Genomic DNA, 16,195 nt, shown 5'->3' on the forward strand with positions numbered 1-16,195 from the left:
GGGGGGAGGAGGCGGAGGAGGAAAGGAAGCTGCATGCATGAGACCCACAGGTAAGACCGAGAGCCCCGGAAGGGGCTTTCCATCCCGGGGAGGCGCTCGCAGGCCGAGGAGGGGAGTTGGTGCCTGGTTCTGCTCCCCGAGGGAGGAATTTTTTGACAGCGCAGAGAAATCTCACTGGGGACTGGGCAGTAGGACCCATCCCGATCCTGGGGAAAACCAGAGAAGTAGCTGGGGGGATCCGGTGCCACCTCGTGAGATTGCTAGGAGTGAAATGTGTAGGCCCGGGGAAAAGTGTTTTTTCAGCCCCGAGAGGCTGGAAGGCTTTAGACTTTCCTGTCGTGGTCACAGCCGCTGAATCCGGGGGACCGGCGCGGAGCCAATGTGCGCTAACCCCTGCCCTCCCCCCCCTCCTCCATCCCTCCCGCACGCGCAGCATCCCGCGGCGGCAGTTACTCAGTGTACCCCGCGCTGGGGAGAAGAGGGGGGAGCTCGCAGTGGGAAAGGGGGCGGGGGCCACGCGGGTGAGGAATAGGAAAGGAGCAGGGGAAGCCGAGGGTCCCGGTCCCAGGGCGGAGGAGGGGAGCGTGGCCCCCGGCGCCCCGGCAGCCTGGAGTATCGTCGTGTTCGCTCTTGGTTGCAGACTCTTGCAAGCCGGATGCCCTCTGTGGATGAAAGATGTATCATGGAATGAACCCGAGCAATGGAGATGGATTTCTAGAGCAGCAGCAGCCTCAGTCCCCCCAGAGACTCTTGGCCGTGATCCTGTGGTTTCAGCTGGCGCTGTGCTTCGGCCCTGCACAGCTCACGGGCGGTGAGTGACCCCGCCGTGGCGGGGAGGGCCTGGGACGGCAGGGAAGGGGAGCCTGGCTGGCAGGATAGCCTTGCCACTATGCCCCCCTACACCCCACACTTCTGGGGTACCCGAGAACCCGAGGAGCCCCTGTGTCCCAGCCTGAGACCACCCTTCTTCAAAACCCCTGGAGTTCCCAGAAAATTCCTCTGTGGAGCCTGCATAGATTCACACACCCACATTCTGTCTGGAGCTTCCCACCAGCCGCCCATCCTGGCTTCTCTGAAGGAAAGACAATAAGCCTGGCCCATTATTCTCACTTTGGCCAAGAGAGAGAGAGAGAAAGAAAGTGGTGTATTTGTGGCGAACGTGTGTTTGTGGACCTTTGACCCTGGTCTGTGCCCTCAGCAGGGAGAGGTCAGTTTTCAGCTTCTGGATTTAGGCCAGAGTTGCAAGAACCACCTTTGTGAATGTGAAGGGTCTGGAAATGTGACCAGACTGGCTGCAGGACAGCTTTATTTGAAAGTTAACTTTCTCTTTGCCTTGGGAGGTGGTGTGTTCAGGCATGCCCGTGCATGTTGGCGGTGGGGAGGGGATGCACAGTTGTTCCTTCAGATGTGTTTCTGGAGAACTGCTTGGCTTATCCAGGTCTGAGTTACAGGGGGAATAAAGTCGAGTGCTTTTCTATGAAGTGGAAGTTAGCTGAAATCAAATTCAGAGCCTCCGTTCTCAGAGGCGGCTGATCTCTGACGTATTCGGTTCTGGGGGGGAGGGCTATCTTTTGGTTGTGGTAGAGGAAGATGGATGGCATTCCTGTCTGAATTTAAGAGCCTAAGGGTCTTTCTGCCACCACTGCTCTTTGCTGTCCGTTCCAGATTTCCTGTGAGAGCTTGCTGATGTGGGCATATTAAAAGGAGAGAATCATGTTTCTGGAGCTGAAAAACTGTTAATCTACAAAGAAATTATAATTGGTGGAAAAGCAGCTATTGATTGATACAAGTAAACCATTTTAGTGTTTTAAAATATTGCCGTTTTAGAGAATTCAAAGGTGAAGATGGAAATAATGAGTGAAAAATTAGTAGAAGTGGGGGAGGGCACTTCCAAGTTGGGCTTTAACACAGAGGAATCAATAACCCAGGCGTTGCACTTAGAGGTCTGAAAGATGCCAGGAGTCTAAAGGAGCTTCCTGTGATGTGCATGTTTATCGGAATTAGTGAGAAAACACTCACTTTGGATGGGGGACGCGGTTTTGGTTTTTCAACAAGGGGTAACTTTTTTGGTGCTCCCTTTTTTTATAAAAATGTCTCTGAGGCAGGTGTCCTCTTCGTAGAGACCAAGGTCAAGTGGGATGCCAGGCCAGCACCTGTGTGGCCTGCCAGGGCTCTGGTCACAGCCTCTGTCCGCCCGTGAGCTCCACTTGGAGGGTGACTGAGGGTGACTGAGACCAGGTGGGCAGGACAGCCTCGAGCAGGGCCTGGTCATCACCTCCCCTCTTCTCTTTTCTTTCCTCCAGTTCTAGCTGTCATTTCCTTAAACCAGGTGCACGTGATTCTCCATCCTCTCTGTTCCTTTCTCCAGTGTAGGTGACAGGTTAGTCAGGGTTCATCTGTGTGTGTCTTGACTGTTGTTATTGGAAGTGTGAGGTGTGAGCACAGCCTGGACTTGGCTGGCCCTTGGTTCTGCCATTTGTGTTTACAGAGCATCCCCCCACTCAAGGATCTCAGAGCTCAGTACACAGCACAACCCCCTCAGTCTCACATTAGTCACCCGTGCGGTTGTACAACACGTCTTTTACTCCCCTCTTCCGAGAGGCAAAGATATCAACAGAAAGATCCAGGGCCTTAAAGAAGGCGGGACGAGGGTTGCCTTTTACCTCTCCCTTCTTCTTTTTTTTTTTTTTTTTTTTTTTTCCGGTACGCGGGCCTCTCATTGTTGTGGCCTCTCCTCCCGTTGCAGAGCACAGGCTCTGGACACGCAGGCTCAGCGGCCATGGCTCACGGGCCCAGCCGCTCCGCGGCATGTGGGATCTTCCCGGACCGGGGCACGAACCCGTGTCTCCTGCATCTGCAGGCGGACTCTCAACCACCGCGCCGCCAGGGAAGCCCTACTTCTCCCTTCTTAGTTCCCACACGCTGCAGAAAGGCTGGCCATCAGCTTTGTGTCCTCTGGAACTCCCTCAGGCTGAGTGTGATTTCTGGAAGATGATTTATCATTTCAAAATTCTTCCATGAATAAACAATTTGGGTGGAAAAGCGTGGTGGAGGATGTTCTATGGAGTTCACTGTACAGAGATTCCTTTCTTAGGAAAGAAATCCACGTGGAGGCTACAGGGTGGTTTCATTAAAGCAAATTCATTTTAATTCTAGACCAGTGCTTCTAAAATTTTAATGTACTTATGAATCACTTGGGATCTTGCAAAACAGCAGATTCTGGTTCAGCTGGTCTGGGGTGAGCCTGAGAGTCTCCGTTCCCAACAAGCTCACAAGTGATGCAGTCACTACTGGTCTCAGGACCACACTTTGATTAGCAATGCTTTCGACGAAGAATTCCTTAAAACAAGTTGGTTCTGACTCCAGACTTTCTGCCGTCTCTCTCAAATACCCAAATACAAATGGCCTGTAAAGAGACAGAAGTCTCACCCAAGCGTCTCATCTTTACGTGACACACGGAACTGAAAGTCAGCCCTCAGAGGGTGCTGTCTTTTTTTTTTTTTTTTTCCAACCATGAAAAGGTGCCTATTTAATAGACACTGTTCTGAAATGTGGATTTTCATTATTGATTGCTTTCAATGGAAAAGGAACATGACAATAGCAAGATATAATAGTCTCAGCTAGGAGGGGAAAAAAAAAGAGCATGTAGCCGATACAGGAGTTACAGAAAAAGCCTGAACTAGAAAGGGAAAAATTGAGCAAGTGATCAGATGAAGAAAAGGGAGGAAAAGAACTGTCAAAAACGAAGTGCTTTCTCCTAGAAAGCCAGAGGTTCACTTCAGTTCTCGGAGCCCTAAGGGAGCTTTAATGAGTCTGAGTTGGCCTGAGGTGACTTTTGGATGGCTCCTTCCAGGTTGCCGTTTATATATTAGGAAAGAGGGCCCACATTTGGGGCCACTAAAGTCATGTACCGTGAGAGGAGTAACATCGGGTTTACAGGGAGACGCAGGGCCTCGCTGTTCCCAGAATCTGCACGCAGCACAGCTTCTGCTGCTTCTCTCTTCTTCCCTCGCAGTATGTGTTCCCTGAGATGGTTTTTGGGTATTTGAGGTTTGCCCGGAGTGGTCCACCCAGGCTTAGAGGAAGAGAGCTAAGAGTTTGCTTTATATTTAGGTCCTTGAAGGCGAACTCATTAGTACAACCTTATAGTATCAGGAACACCAGCCACGCTCTGCTACTTGATAGCTTTGGGGTTTTGGGCATTGGAAGCCTCAGTTTTCTCATCCATAAAATGAGGATGATGCTGCCTAACTTTCGGGGTTGCTGTGAGGGATGGGAGTCGCGAACACACTCAGTAAATGTAGACAGTAGTGAGCAGGGGGCTAGCCAACCTGTAACCTTCCCGGCCTTTGTTTTATTCCTTCAGTAAAACCTGTGACAAGCACTGCTGTATATAATGTTCTTTTCCCCTAGAAGAACCCTTCCTTCCTCTCTAGTTTTTGCCCAGTGAACACATTTCTCTTTAAGACCCAACTTAAAATGCCATCATCTCTTTCATATTTCATTTCCCCCCTGCACTAGGTATAACCCTTTGTCCTAGTGTCATCTCATCCACTAGAGCATAAGCCCATTGAAGGCAAGAACCTTGACTTTATTTATTTTCATGTCCCAGGCACCCAGCACAGCATCTGACACACAGAAGATGCTCAGCTAATGCTGACTGGCAGCAAGAAAAGACATTCCCAAATTGCTGACACACCGTTTAGAAAATAATTACCATGGGCGGTTACAAAAGTGCTACAAGAGTGTCATGGCGATTGAGGCCACTTCCACTTGGAGGAGGCCTGGGAGGTTGGAGGAGAATTCAGGAAAGGTTCTAGAGAAGAGGTGGCACTTAGGATGAGATCTGAGGGAGGCAGTGGTTGCAGCATCTCAGGGGAGAGACGCCTTGTGCAGAGGTGTGGAGGTGGTGACGTCATTCAACTGTTCAGGGAGACAGAACAGTCTGGATCATCTAGAACATGGTAGACCTGCAGGGAACCAGTAGGTAAGGAGGAGCAATAAATAGATTGGGACCCAATCATAAGCCCCCGTGAGGATTCCGAGTGTCGCACGGCAGGCAGTGGGAACCACTGAAGGGTTTAGAGCAGGAACGTAATATCATCTGAGCTATGCTCCCTTTCCTTTCTCTGCTTCCAAGTCTCTGACCCAGGACACTCCCCGTTGGGCTGCCCAGTCTGCACATCAGAGTTGTGGCACTAGTACCGCTGGCTTAAGCTCCTGGAGGTCTTGTTTGGGCCATGTGGCCGTAGCATTGAGCTGTGTGCCAGCAGGCAGGAACAAATGCTGTCTGCCCAGCTCACTGAGTTGGAGGTGCCAGTCTCTTGGAGTTTGAGAAAGATTCCTTACGTGGTAGAGTGTAAGCTTCTCCTGCAATGTTATGTCTAAAAGCCACAGTTTCAACCTGTACTTAATTCAGTCTATAAACAAAAGTCCCAGCACCTCAAATTATAAAGCATGTTTCTTCAACAAAAGGCCACTCTAATATAAGCAGCATGGAAACGCTTTTGATTTATCCCCGAGGTGAAATCGGAAAGCTCTGGGAGACAGGAGAAGGATTTCATACCACAAGTAGCGAATCTCTCATCTCAGAGGCCTGAAGTGGCAAGTTGGAGAGAGTCAGTAGTTCTTTAATTCCTGAGAGTAACAAAGAGTGTAGGTGAGGATTGCTCTCCAGTAAATATTGATTAGATACGGGAAGAAAAGCACCCATGTGACACTTTTCCTGATGTCAGAGGCATATTTCAAAAGCTTCCAAAAGGCCATGGAGACTTGCCCTTAGCTGGGAAGCTGTGGTACAGCTTGAGAGCCCAGTGTTCTTTACAGGGGTGATAGATCAAGTTCAGTCTCTGCTGTTAAATAGCCACGTGGCTTTGGGCAAGTTGTGTAACTTCTCCTGAGCTCAATTCCTTCCATATCACTAACATTCTTTAATTCTGTGATTATAAGAATTTGATGGGTTCTGAACACTGGGGGTAAAAGCCAGCTCTGTTTTTTCCATCTATTCATCCATCTTTTGTGAGTGTCTGTTGCATGCCCTGGGGATACGAAGATAAGGGAATTGAATGTAGTCCTTGATCCTTAGGAAAGTGACAAGTAAGGGCTGGTTTCTTCTCAAAAGTTTGAATGCAGAAGATTGCATCACACTGTTTTCTTCACGTACATTTTTAATTCAATTGAAAATTTAGTGTTATTTATTGATACTGAAGAGGAAGGTGATTTTTCCAGACTTCTTTTATCCTTGTCTTATTTTGCAAGTTCATTTGGTGTTTGATAATTGAAATAACCACACTTAGTAACAATATGTCTAGAGAGGTCATTGGGATCATTGTCTCTGAATTGAGGGAAAGAAAGGGGCAGAAAAATAGGTTTTCTGATTTGTTTAGAAGCACAGTTGCATTTCGCCAAAACCAACCACAGCACTTAGGACAGATGCATCAGATGTATATTCTCATGGATCAGATACAACATTTTGTTGATTTATTGGTCCATTCTCACAAGAACAAACTGTCAACTGTTGCTAACCATGGAAGATTGGAAAAAGATGGGACAAGTTTTATTTCTTTTATTTTTGAGGGGGACAAGTTTTAAATTGGCCAACACCTGAGTGATTGATAAAAATTTGTCAATTGTTGTAATAATACTAATGGCAAACCTTTAGACAGTGCTTACTCTGTGCCAGTGCTGTTCTCCTCATTTACATATATTAACTCATTTAATCCTCATGACAGCTCTACGAAGTAGGAACTATTATTGCTCAGGGTCACCCCAGGCATGGTGACCCATATTATCCTTTTAATTGTAAACTTTCTCCGTAGGCATGGAAATGCTAATCTCTAAATGCATTTTTTTGCTTTTTGTGTTTCAACCCAAGTATTTCTCTTTAAGCCACAGTTATCAAATATTTTGGAACTGTGGCCTGCCCCACCTTGGAATAAGAGAACTCTTTTTTCAATTAAAGTATAGTTGATATATAATGTTACATTAGTTTCAGGTGTATAACATAGTGATTTGATAGTTTTTAAGATTATACTTCATTTAAATTTATTATAAAATATTGGCTATATTCCCTGTGCTGTACATTACATCCTTGTATCTTATTTATTTTATTTTATTTTTAAATTATTTATTTATTTATTTTATTATTTATTTTTGGCTACATCAGGTCTTAGTTGCAGCACGCGGGATCTTTGTTGAGGCATGCGGGATCTTTCCTTGCGGCGCGCGGGCTTCTCTCTAGTTGCGGCACGCAGGCTCCAGGGCACGTGGGTTCTGTAGTTTGCAGCACGCAGGCTCTCTAGTTGAGACACGCGAGCTCAGTAGTTTTGGTGCAAGGGTCTAGTTGCCCCGATCTAGTTGTCAGGATCTTAGTTCCCTGACCAGGGATCAAACCTGTGTCCCCTGCCTTGTAAGGGGGATTCTTTACCACTGGACAAGCGAAGTCCCTCTTATTTATTTTATACATAGTAGTTTGTACCTCTTAATCCCCTTCCCCTATTGTGTGCCTCTCCTCACTGGTAACCACTTGTTTGTTCTCTGTATCTGTGTCTGTTTCTGTTTTGTTATACTCATTTGTTTTATTTTTAAAATTCCACATATAAGTGAAAACATGCAGTGTTTGTCTCTCTCTGTCTGACTTACTTCACTAAGCACAATATCCTCTAGGCTTATGCATGTTGTTCCAAATGGCAAAATTTCATTCTTTTTTATGGCTGAGCAATAGTCCATTGTGTATGTATACCACATCTTCTTTATCCATTCATCTGTTGATGGACATTAAGGTTGCTTCCATATCTTGGCTATTGTAAATAATGCTGCTATGAACATGGGGGTGCAGATATCTTTTCAAATTAGTGTTTCATTTTCTTTGGATATATGCCCAGGAGTGGAATAGCTGGATCATATGGTAATTCTATTTTTAATTTTTTGAGGAACCTCTGTGCTGTTTCCCATGGTGGCTACACCAGTTTACATTCCCACCAACAGTGTGCAAGGGTTCCCTTTTCTCTACATCTTCACCAACGCTTATTATTTGTTGTCTTTTTTTAAAAAAATGTTTATTGGATTATAGTTGATTAAAAATGTTATATTAGTTTCTGCTGTACAGCAAAGTGAATCAGTTATACATATACACATAGCCACTCTTTTTTAGATTCTTTTCCCATGTAGGTCATTACAGAGTATTGAGAAGAGTTCTCTGTGCTATACTTTTAATATATTAATATTTGTTATCTTTTTGATGCTAGCCATTCTGACAGGTGGTTTTTCATTGTGGTTTTGATTTGCATTTCCAGGGCGCTCTTTTGTGTTGTGACTCAAAAGCAGAAAATATATAAGCAAATCAACAACAGCAACAGAATCTCTCAACTCGAGAAAAAGTGAGAGCCACAGTGCCTAAATCTTGAGCTCCGAATGGAGAGAGGGAAGGGGCTAGAAACTCATGAACTTATCAGGATGTGTTTTATTTCAGTTCCAGTCTCTTTGTGACTGTCTGAGGAAGGGGGTCAGAATGAATGAGATATGCTCTGAGTCTCACCTGCCCTGAGGAGGAAAGGGTGTGAAAACAAATGACTGGTCTCTGGGGCCTTCCGTTAGTGACTGTCAGACCATCACCGTCCCCTCCTGTTTATTGTCCCCAATGAGAAAGCCTTAGTGACTGTCAGACAATCACCATCCCCTCCTGTTTATTGTCCCCAATGAGATAGCCTTAGTGACTGTCAGGCCGTCACCATCCCCTCCTATTTATCGTTCCCAATGAGGTAGCCTTCCTTGGAGGGGTCCTTTTCCATGCCATGTTGTCAAGCACTAATAATAACTTTAGCTAGTATGTGCTTAGAATGTTATGGTTTGCAAGGTGTTTTTACATGTATCACCACCTTTAATTTTCTTAACAACCCAGTGAAATGAAGAGTTTTGATTTTTCTCTCTCTCTCTCTTTTTTTCTTTTTAATTTGAAGAGACATTCTCTGGGAGGTTGATCTCCTAAGGTCCCACAAATAGACAAAGACGGATAAGCAGCCAGGCCTATTGGTCGAGACTTATCTCTTCGGGGCCAGCCTTTAAACCTGTCTTTTCATTTATACGATGTAGATGATAATCTAATTAGTACATATCAAAAGATAAAAAGAAAAATTATAGCTGAGGATCATGGGCACGAGGAAAAGTTCCTTCAACAGCTTTGAATTAAGAATAAGGTTTGATATTTGATGAGATCTGAGCGCTGTTTACTCTACTGTCCAGGAAGATGTTTGTGTTTGATGGTATGAGCTGAAGACACTAAGTTTTAAGGAAGCATTTGGCCCAGTATTTCTTCTTTAAGAAAAAGATTGCTCTACTATTCTAAGACAGAAGAAATTATCCACTCAGGAAGAAAAACAAATAGAAATAATTAAGTAACTTGCTCACAAACTGGAATTGAAAGTGCATTGTAAAATAGCTTCTTCATTGAGAGTATTGTAATTGCTTCATTCATCTGAAACAAGGTAAACTGGGAACATCAGAGAAGTAAAACAAAATAAGTCTTGACATTGTCTGGCGATGCCAGTAAACTGGGGAGCACTATGGTGGGTGAGCCTCCATTAATTCACCGTGGGGTAAAGCCACAAGCAGCCCCAGGAGGGCAGGGGGCTATGGATGTACACAAGTGTGAGCACGTCCAGTGAATGCCTGGTCTCCAGGAATGGATTTTTATCCTTAGAGGTGAGAGGACTTGCAGAGCCCAGTAGGATTGGTTAATAATCATTTCATCACTATCCCAATAAACTGACCTTTTCAAGGGAGAGGATGAGTAAGGTTTTCTGGAAATGACAGTTCGACCTGGTTATCTCACGTTTCTGTTTGCAGTGGGTGACTTTTACGCCCTGGAATTACCAGTGAGGGAGCAGAGCCGAGCAAGGAGCGTCACTCGTGTTCGAGACGCCTTTTTTCTCCGAGTAACAAAATACAAAAAGCCCTTATTTCTTTGGTTTGATTGCATTTATAAAAGGGATATGTGATTGAATTGGGTGAACCAGCAAGAGAGAGGTTCTTTTAAGAAAGAAAGAAAATCCATTCTTACAGTGGATTCTTTAAAATCTGCATGTTGTACGACATTGCGGCTCATCTAGCTGGTTTCCAAATTCAGAGCCTCAGTATGTAGAAGAATCCTTTAACACTTCAAGTCAGAAGATTCTGATTCTCTCCAGGCAGAAATAACAGGACCCGCTTGTTTTGTAGAAACGTGATAGGTTTAGAGGCTTGATCCTGGGAGAGGCTCTCAATTGTTCTATTACACTGCCTCTGTTAACTAACTCTGAGTCTCAGTGTCAGAATCTAACCCAAGGATGCATTTTCAGTTTCTTCTGGGAGTCACATCTGCAACTTTAAGTGGTAGTTTGACAGCATGTACTCGATGGCTCGTTGGGGCCACTCTATGTTTAGATTTTTCTATGCCCAGATTTTTTCTCTTGGATTGTAAATGGTGGACCAGGTGTTTTCATCACACCAGACTGTTTACACCATTGTTTTACGGATGGGAGGTGCTTTTTTGCTGGTAATAATGACTTGGTGGCTATGTCTTCATTTCTTGAGGCAAAGAGCTGGAGAGGTATAGGGTCCAGTAGAAAGTACATGGAGTCAGTTTGCCTTGCTATTGTCACCGTCTGGCTAAGTGATGGTAACCTGTTTGCTGCCTCAGTTTCATTATTTGTGACATACTTGGACCATCTGGCTCCCATGATTGTTGTGAGAATCAAATGCATGACTAGGGGGAAGTATCATGACTATCTGAGGTGTCAGCGTCATCGCTCACAAACTGATGAATAATGAATGTTTGCTACATTCACCATGCTGGGATTAGCCTACCAAGAGCTTCGTTTGTTTTGAAGGAATATAGTGTAACAAATACATAATACCACCCGATGGCACAGGCTGAGACAGGTGTGTGGTCCTGAAATGGCTAGGAGGTCACCAGGCCTTGGCCCCGGTATAGAACTCACTGTCATAATTCCTATAGCAGGTCTCATAGTGGAGATGTATCTTGGAGACTCTGGGGAAGAAGGAGGGGCGGGGGGAGGCTTACCAAAGAAGAGGACACTTGAGCTAAGTCTTGAACAATAAAATAATTTTCCAGGCAGAGAAGGTGTTGGTTGAGAGATGCTTTTTTTTTTCCCTCCAGGATACAGATACTAAGATTGAAAAGAATATGTACCAAAGACAAGGACTAGCCCAGGGCAGCCTTAGTAAAGGGCAGATAGATTGAGAAGACACAAGGGAGGGGGATGGACAGGCAGGTTGGAGCTACATGCCCAGCTCATTATGACGTGTAGGAATTTGAACACTGGGGTCAATTGGTGACCTACAGAATATGTCTTTGGGGACTTGACGTGATTGGATCTTTGCTTCAGGGAAGAATTTTTTAGCAATGTGAAGGTGGAGGAGAGATAGAGAGACCTTTGCTCATGAAGGGTTTCCTGTGACTTGGTGGAGGATCCAGTGGGGAGCAAAACAGCTCTGACCTCGGGGAACTTGTATTCCAGCGGGGGCCGGTTAGAAGAATCTTGAACTGGCCCAGGAGGGACATGATTAGGGCTTTAACTACAGAGAAATGAATGCATGTAACGTAGGTGAAGAAGGAGGGGGAACTGGGGCCGGACAGCTGGCTGGATGTGGGGCCGGAGGAAGGGCCGTTCGCAGAGCCCCAGCAGCGGTCATTTGGAGGGAAGCTAATGAGTTCAGTTTGGACTAGGAGATTTGCATTGCCTGCAGGACACCCATTTGGGCACCATCCGTCCGTCAGGCAGTTGAAAACTCGGTTAGGTGCTCAGGAGAGAGGTTAGAGACGGAGACGCAGATTTATGCATCAGAATCCCCTGGCGGTCCTGTGGTTAGGACTCCCCGCTTCCATTGCAGGGCCACGGGTTGGATCCCTGGTCAGAGAACTAAGATCCCACATGCTGCATGGTGTGGCCAAAAGAAAAGTGGCAGGAGCTGCAGGAGGGGCATGACTTTTCCGGGAGGAGAGTGTAGAAGAGGGTTTGAGGGGGAAGCCCGGGAAGCATCCACATTCAAATGTCAAGAGGAGAAGCCAGTAAGGGGGATGAAGAGTTGTGCTGCTAAGCGGTATTGGTGGTAATACTAACAGAACAGTGACAACGACAATAGAACTTGATTCTGACTGTTGATGGCCCATTCTGTTTGGGGGCAGGAGGTTTAATCTCATGTTATTATCAGGGTGGTGTTTAAGTACTTTGAATTCTGGGTGCCTACACCCACTGGACAGAAAGGAACGCAGGGCAGGAGGGAGGGAGGAAGGCTCTGTTTGGGAGGATGGAGGATGTGCGCAGAGATGTTTGACGCCTGACTGCAGAAGCGTCGCAGTCTTTTCCCACCTTCACGGGGAGGACGGAGCTAACCCGAGAACTAGAGCTGGACACGGTCCCTAGGTGGTGTTTGTGTGTTCCCCCTCCTGGGGATTCTGGGCAGAGGGGATGGTGTGCGTGAGTGCGGTGAGGGTGCCCGGGGGACCTCCTCCCTGCAGTTGCCCCTTCCTCCGAACTCTTGGGGGGCTGGGATGTTTTATGAGCTCCGTGCTTCAGCTGCACGTCCTTCTTACACAGATCCTTTGGCAGCCCTGGGCTCCGGTCTTTCAAAGATTCAGTCTTCTCAGGCTGTCAGTGAATCTTCAAAGGTGCGGATTGTCAGAGAGAGAACCCTCTGTCACCCCCACCCCCTGTGACCAGCTCTGTCACCTCTGAAGCAAGTCACTTAACCTCTCCATGCTTTGGTTTCTTCATCTGTAAATCAGGGGCAACAAGGCTCGGTCCTTTACACTCCGCAGGGGGCCGGATGTGCAGATATGGAAGAGGCAGGGTCAGAAGACAAGGGGTTTTATAAATACAAGACAGAGTTAGGATTGCCGGTCTGGAAGGAGACTTCTCCACTGCGCCTAGGGCCATTTTTGCCTTTTGCTTTCCTAAATCCAAAAGGAAGACGCTTTGCACAGCATGGAAACACCTCCCCACGTGCGGGTCCTGACCCCCTGAAAGCTCATTTTATGCAAACACGATGTCAAGGCAGCTGGAGGAGCTCTTTTTCTGCAAAGGCGAATGTGCCAATGTGTGCTCCAGCCTTCAGTGAATGGTCGCGTCTGGAGATTGAGAAGGTCCTTGTACCGCGGAGAGGAACTTCTCAATAGCTGTTGGCCCAAGCCCAGTCAGCCCCTTTTGTGTGCTCACAGATGCCCCAGGAAAAAGCAATCCAACATGTGAGGCAGGCAGGAGATGGATTAAAGGTGCTTCAGAGGTCCAGGAGCGAGGCAGGGGCTCTGCGTGTCCCTCTCCGCCTCCGCCGCCTCCTGCGTGGTATTTCTCAGCCGGAAGCATCCCGGCACAGCAGCTGGGCCAGCAGCTCCGGGCTCAGGTAGGACAGTAGCATGAATTGGGAGCCGCGTCTGGATCCAGAGACTCACTAAGTGCTTGATCTCCGTCGAACTCTAGCTGCATACTGGCTCTAATCCTCCAGACTCTCTTTATAGCTTTGCGGATGGGATGCTGCTTTTGGGTGTCTGTGGGCTGGAGATCTTGGGACTCCTAGTCCTTAGAGGGAATGCCTGGAAATCCCGTTTGCGATCCATCCTCAGAGCCCTTCGGGAAAAAGCCTGTTAGCCGCCAGGGGCGCCTTGCTGCAGCCGCCTCTCGGGTCCCCAGCTGTCCTCAACCCTGGAACGCCGGGTCTCATTTGGGGAAGCAGCCCTTTAAAGGACAGCCCGATCAGCGGGCTTTGAATTAATAGGAGAGGGTCCTGCATGGTTTAATGAGGTAGCAGGGCATTTATCGCCTGAGAGCGGCTTTGCTGAAAATCTGCCTTGTAGTTTTCATTTACATGGTAATGAGCCCAGAGCTTTTGCCCTTTGTCACCTCCAGATGAAGGAAGACCCAGTTCTTTGGGGGCTCCCCAAACACAGAGGATCTAAAACTGGGAGTGAACCTGCCCTGTCTCTGTGAGGATCGCCTTTGCGCCCTGGGCAGAGAACCGCAGCCGTACTCAAGGGCGGATTCCTGAGAGTCTGTTGTTGCTGCTTCTGTTAACATTGTTCTCTCTCGGTTTCCTCCAGCCGTGTGGCCACCAGAGGCTCTAATCAAAATCAAAGCCGGGGACTGGTCTCTACCTCCACTTTGCGGCCTCTCACCTCCCATGGGCCTTGGTCTTCTAATACTTGGCATTTTCCCTGGTCCCTCCTGTGTCGATGTTGTTGCTAAACTGGGTCATGTTCTCAGTGATGGAGCGTCAGCTAACTTCCACGGAAATGCAGGAGGCTGCAGCAAGCCCGTTTCTCCTGGACCTTCCATTTACATGCAAACTCTATTTTTTCAGTATCGTTCCTGGATGAAGGTACACATGTAAAGTTGCTCTCATCAAGTTGAAGAGCCAGATGACCACATATTCATTAAAAGTTCCAGAAGAAAGATGATGCACTAAAGATGGCCCACGGACCTGGAGAAACAAGGGTGGGACAAAATTCAAATTGGATCTGCTGAACCTGTTCATTTGCTCTGCCCTAAGTGAGGGTTAGGGTTAGGGTTCATCGCCCAGGGTTCATCGCCCTCCAGCTGGCCTTTACCTGGGCCTGGAACATTACCCCATCCTCTTTCTACCTTCACCGAGCCTTCCCGTGTCCGAGGAGACAGCTTACATCTCCCTTCCACACCTTCTGAGACTCTTGGATGATCTCTGGCTTCCTTAGCTCTGCAAATCTTCTCTGTTATCAGAAGTCTCATAGCACTGGAATCGTAGACTGTTGAGCTGGGGAGGACCATGGAGATGGTTGGTCCAGGGGGTTTGCACAGAGCCCCTTGGCTTCCCCTACAGGGTTTGCCTGGACAGAGTGGGCACTGAGTGGGGACCTGGCTGAGCAAGCCACCCCAGGCCCCCCACCTGCTTCCACCTGGGTGTGTACCTGCTTTACATGGCTGTGCCTCCTCTTATTCTGTCATCACCCTATGAAAACACTGCACGCTGTCCAGCCCCGTCATTCTAAGGAGGCGGGAAAAGAAGGTCTCTGTCACCTATGTGGCGCTTTTAGTCACTAAGGACAAGGGGTCTGGAGACAGATCCCTGGGATTGAATCCCAGCTCTACTCCTTGGTTGCTTTATATGTGAGGCAAACTACTTAATCTGTCTCTTCCTCAGTCTCCTCATCTGTGAAATGGGGATAATAAAACCCATGTCATAGAACCGTTGTGAGGAATAGATAGGTTAATATATGGAACGCATGGAGACCGGTGCCTGACTCATAATGAGATTTCATTAAGTGTTGACTGCTACTCTTCTCATTATCCTCATCATTATTATTTGTTTTGTTTTTACTTATAAAAGCTCCTGAAAGCTAGGGTTCATAGCTGATTAATCTGTTTTTACCTGACCATGTTCTGCGGGTTCTAGATACTCAGTAAACACGAGTCTGCTGACTAATGAAGGTACCAAGGACCCAGAGAATGTTTCCTAAATGAGACCTCACAACTAGATTACAGGTTCTTTCAGGGCAGGCAACAGGCTTTCTCCTTGGTGATCTCACAAAGCACCGCCGACATAGCTAGTGGTCCCTTACTGGTGGCTTGGTCAACGGGTTAAAGGGCTCTGCAGCCAGGACCTGCTCCCATATGAATAAAAGATGTTGTTGAATTGAGCATTTTATTATTTCTAAACTGTCTCTTCCCTCTTGCATTTGACATCTGGGCAGGTGGCCCAAACAGCTGCAAGTAACTGGCAGGAAGGACACTGAGAGGGTTGACGTCTGGCTTTGCCTTGAGCTGAATTATGCCCCCAAATTCATACCATGAACCCTTAAACCCCAACATGATTATATTTGGACATAGGGCCTATAAGGAGGTTAAATTAAACCTATTAAGGTTAAATGAAGTCAGAAGGATGGGGCCCTAATCCAATAGGACTGGTGTCCTTATAAGAGACACCAGAGTGCTCGCTCTCCTTCCCCTCTCTGTGTCCATGCACACAAACCAAGGAAGGGCCATGTGAGGACACACCTAGAAGGCAGCCACCTTGCCTCTCCCTCAGTGAGTGACAGCACCTGGAGGGTCTGAGTTTTTTACCTACTCTGACCTGAGGGGGTTTAAACATAGCTCTGAGATTCTAAGGGTGAGAAAGGGAGGAGGTCTTTACAGCCTCTTACCTCCATCCACTCTTATATTTACTCAAC

At 47.1% G+C, this 16,195-nt stretch overlaps 1 protein-coding gene across 1 annotated transcript in view; it reads left to right on the plus strand.

Moving 5' to 3' along the window:
• Window positions 1-16,195, plus strand: part of SUSD4 (sushi domain containing 4) — a 121,382-nt gene continuing 105,187 nt past the window's right edge. The window contains exons 1-2 of the mRNA XM_024750501.1: window positions 1-50; window positions 641-811. Of these exons, the coding sequence (XP_024606269.1) occupies window positions 676-811 (136 nt within the window). The 5' untranslated portion in view covers window positions 1-50; window positions 641-675. The remainder of the gene's footprint in view (window positions 51-640; window positions 812-16,195) is intronic.

Source organism: Neophocaena asiaeorientalis, unplaced genomic scaffold, assembly GCF_003031525.2.
Source record: "Neophocaena asiaeorientalis asiaeorientalis breed wild unplaced genomic scaffold, Neophocaena_asiaeorientalis_V1.1 scaffold430, whole genome shotgun sequence".
NCBI classification, from domain to species: Eukaryota; Metazoa; Chordata; class Mammalia; order Artiodactyla; family Phocoenidae; genus Neophocaena; species Neophocaena asiaeorientalis.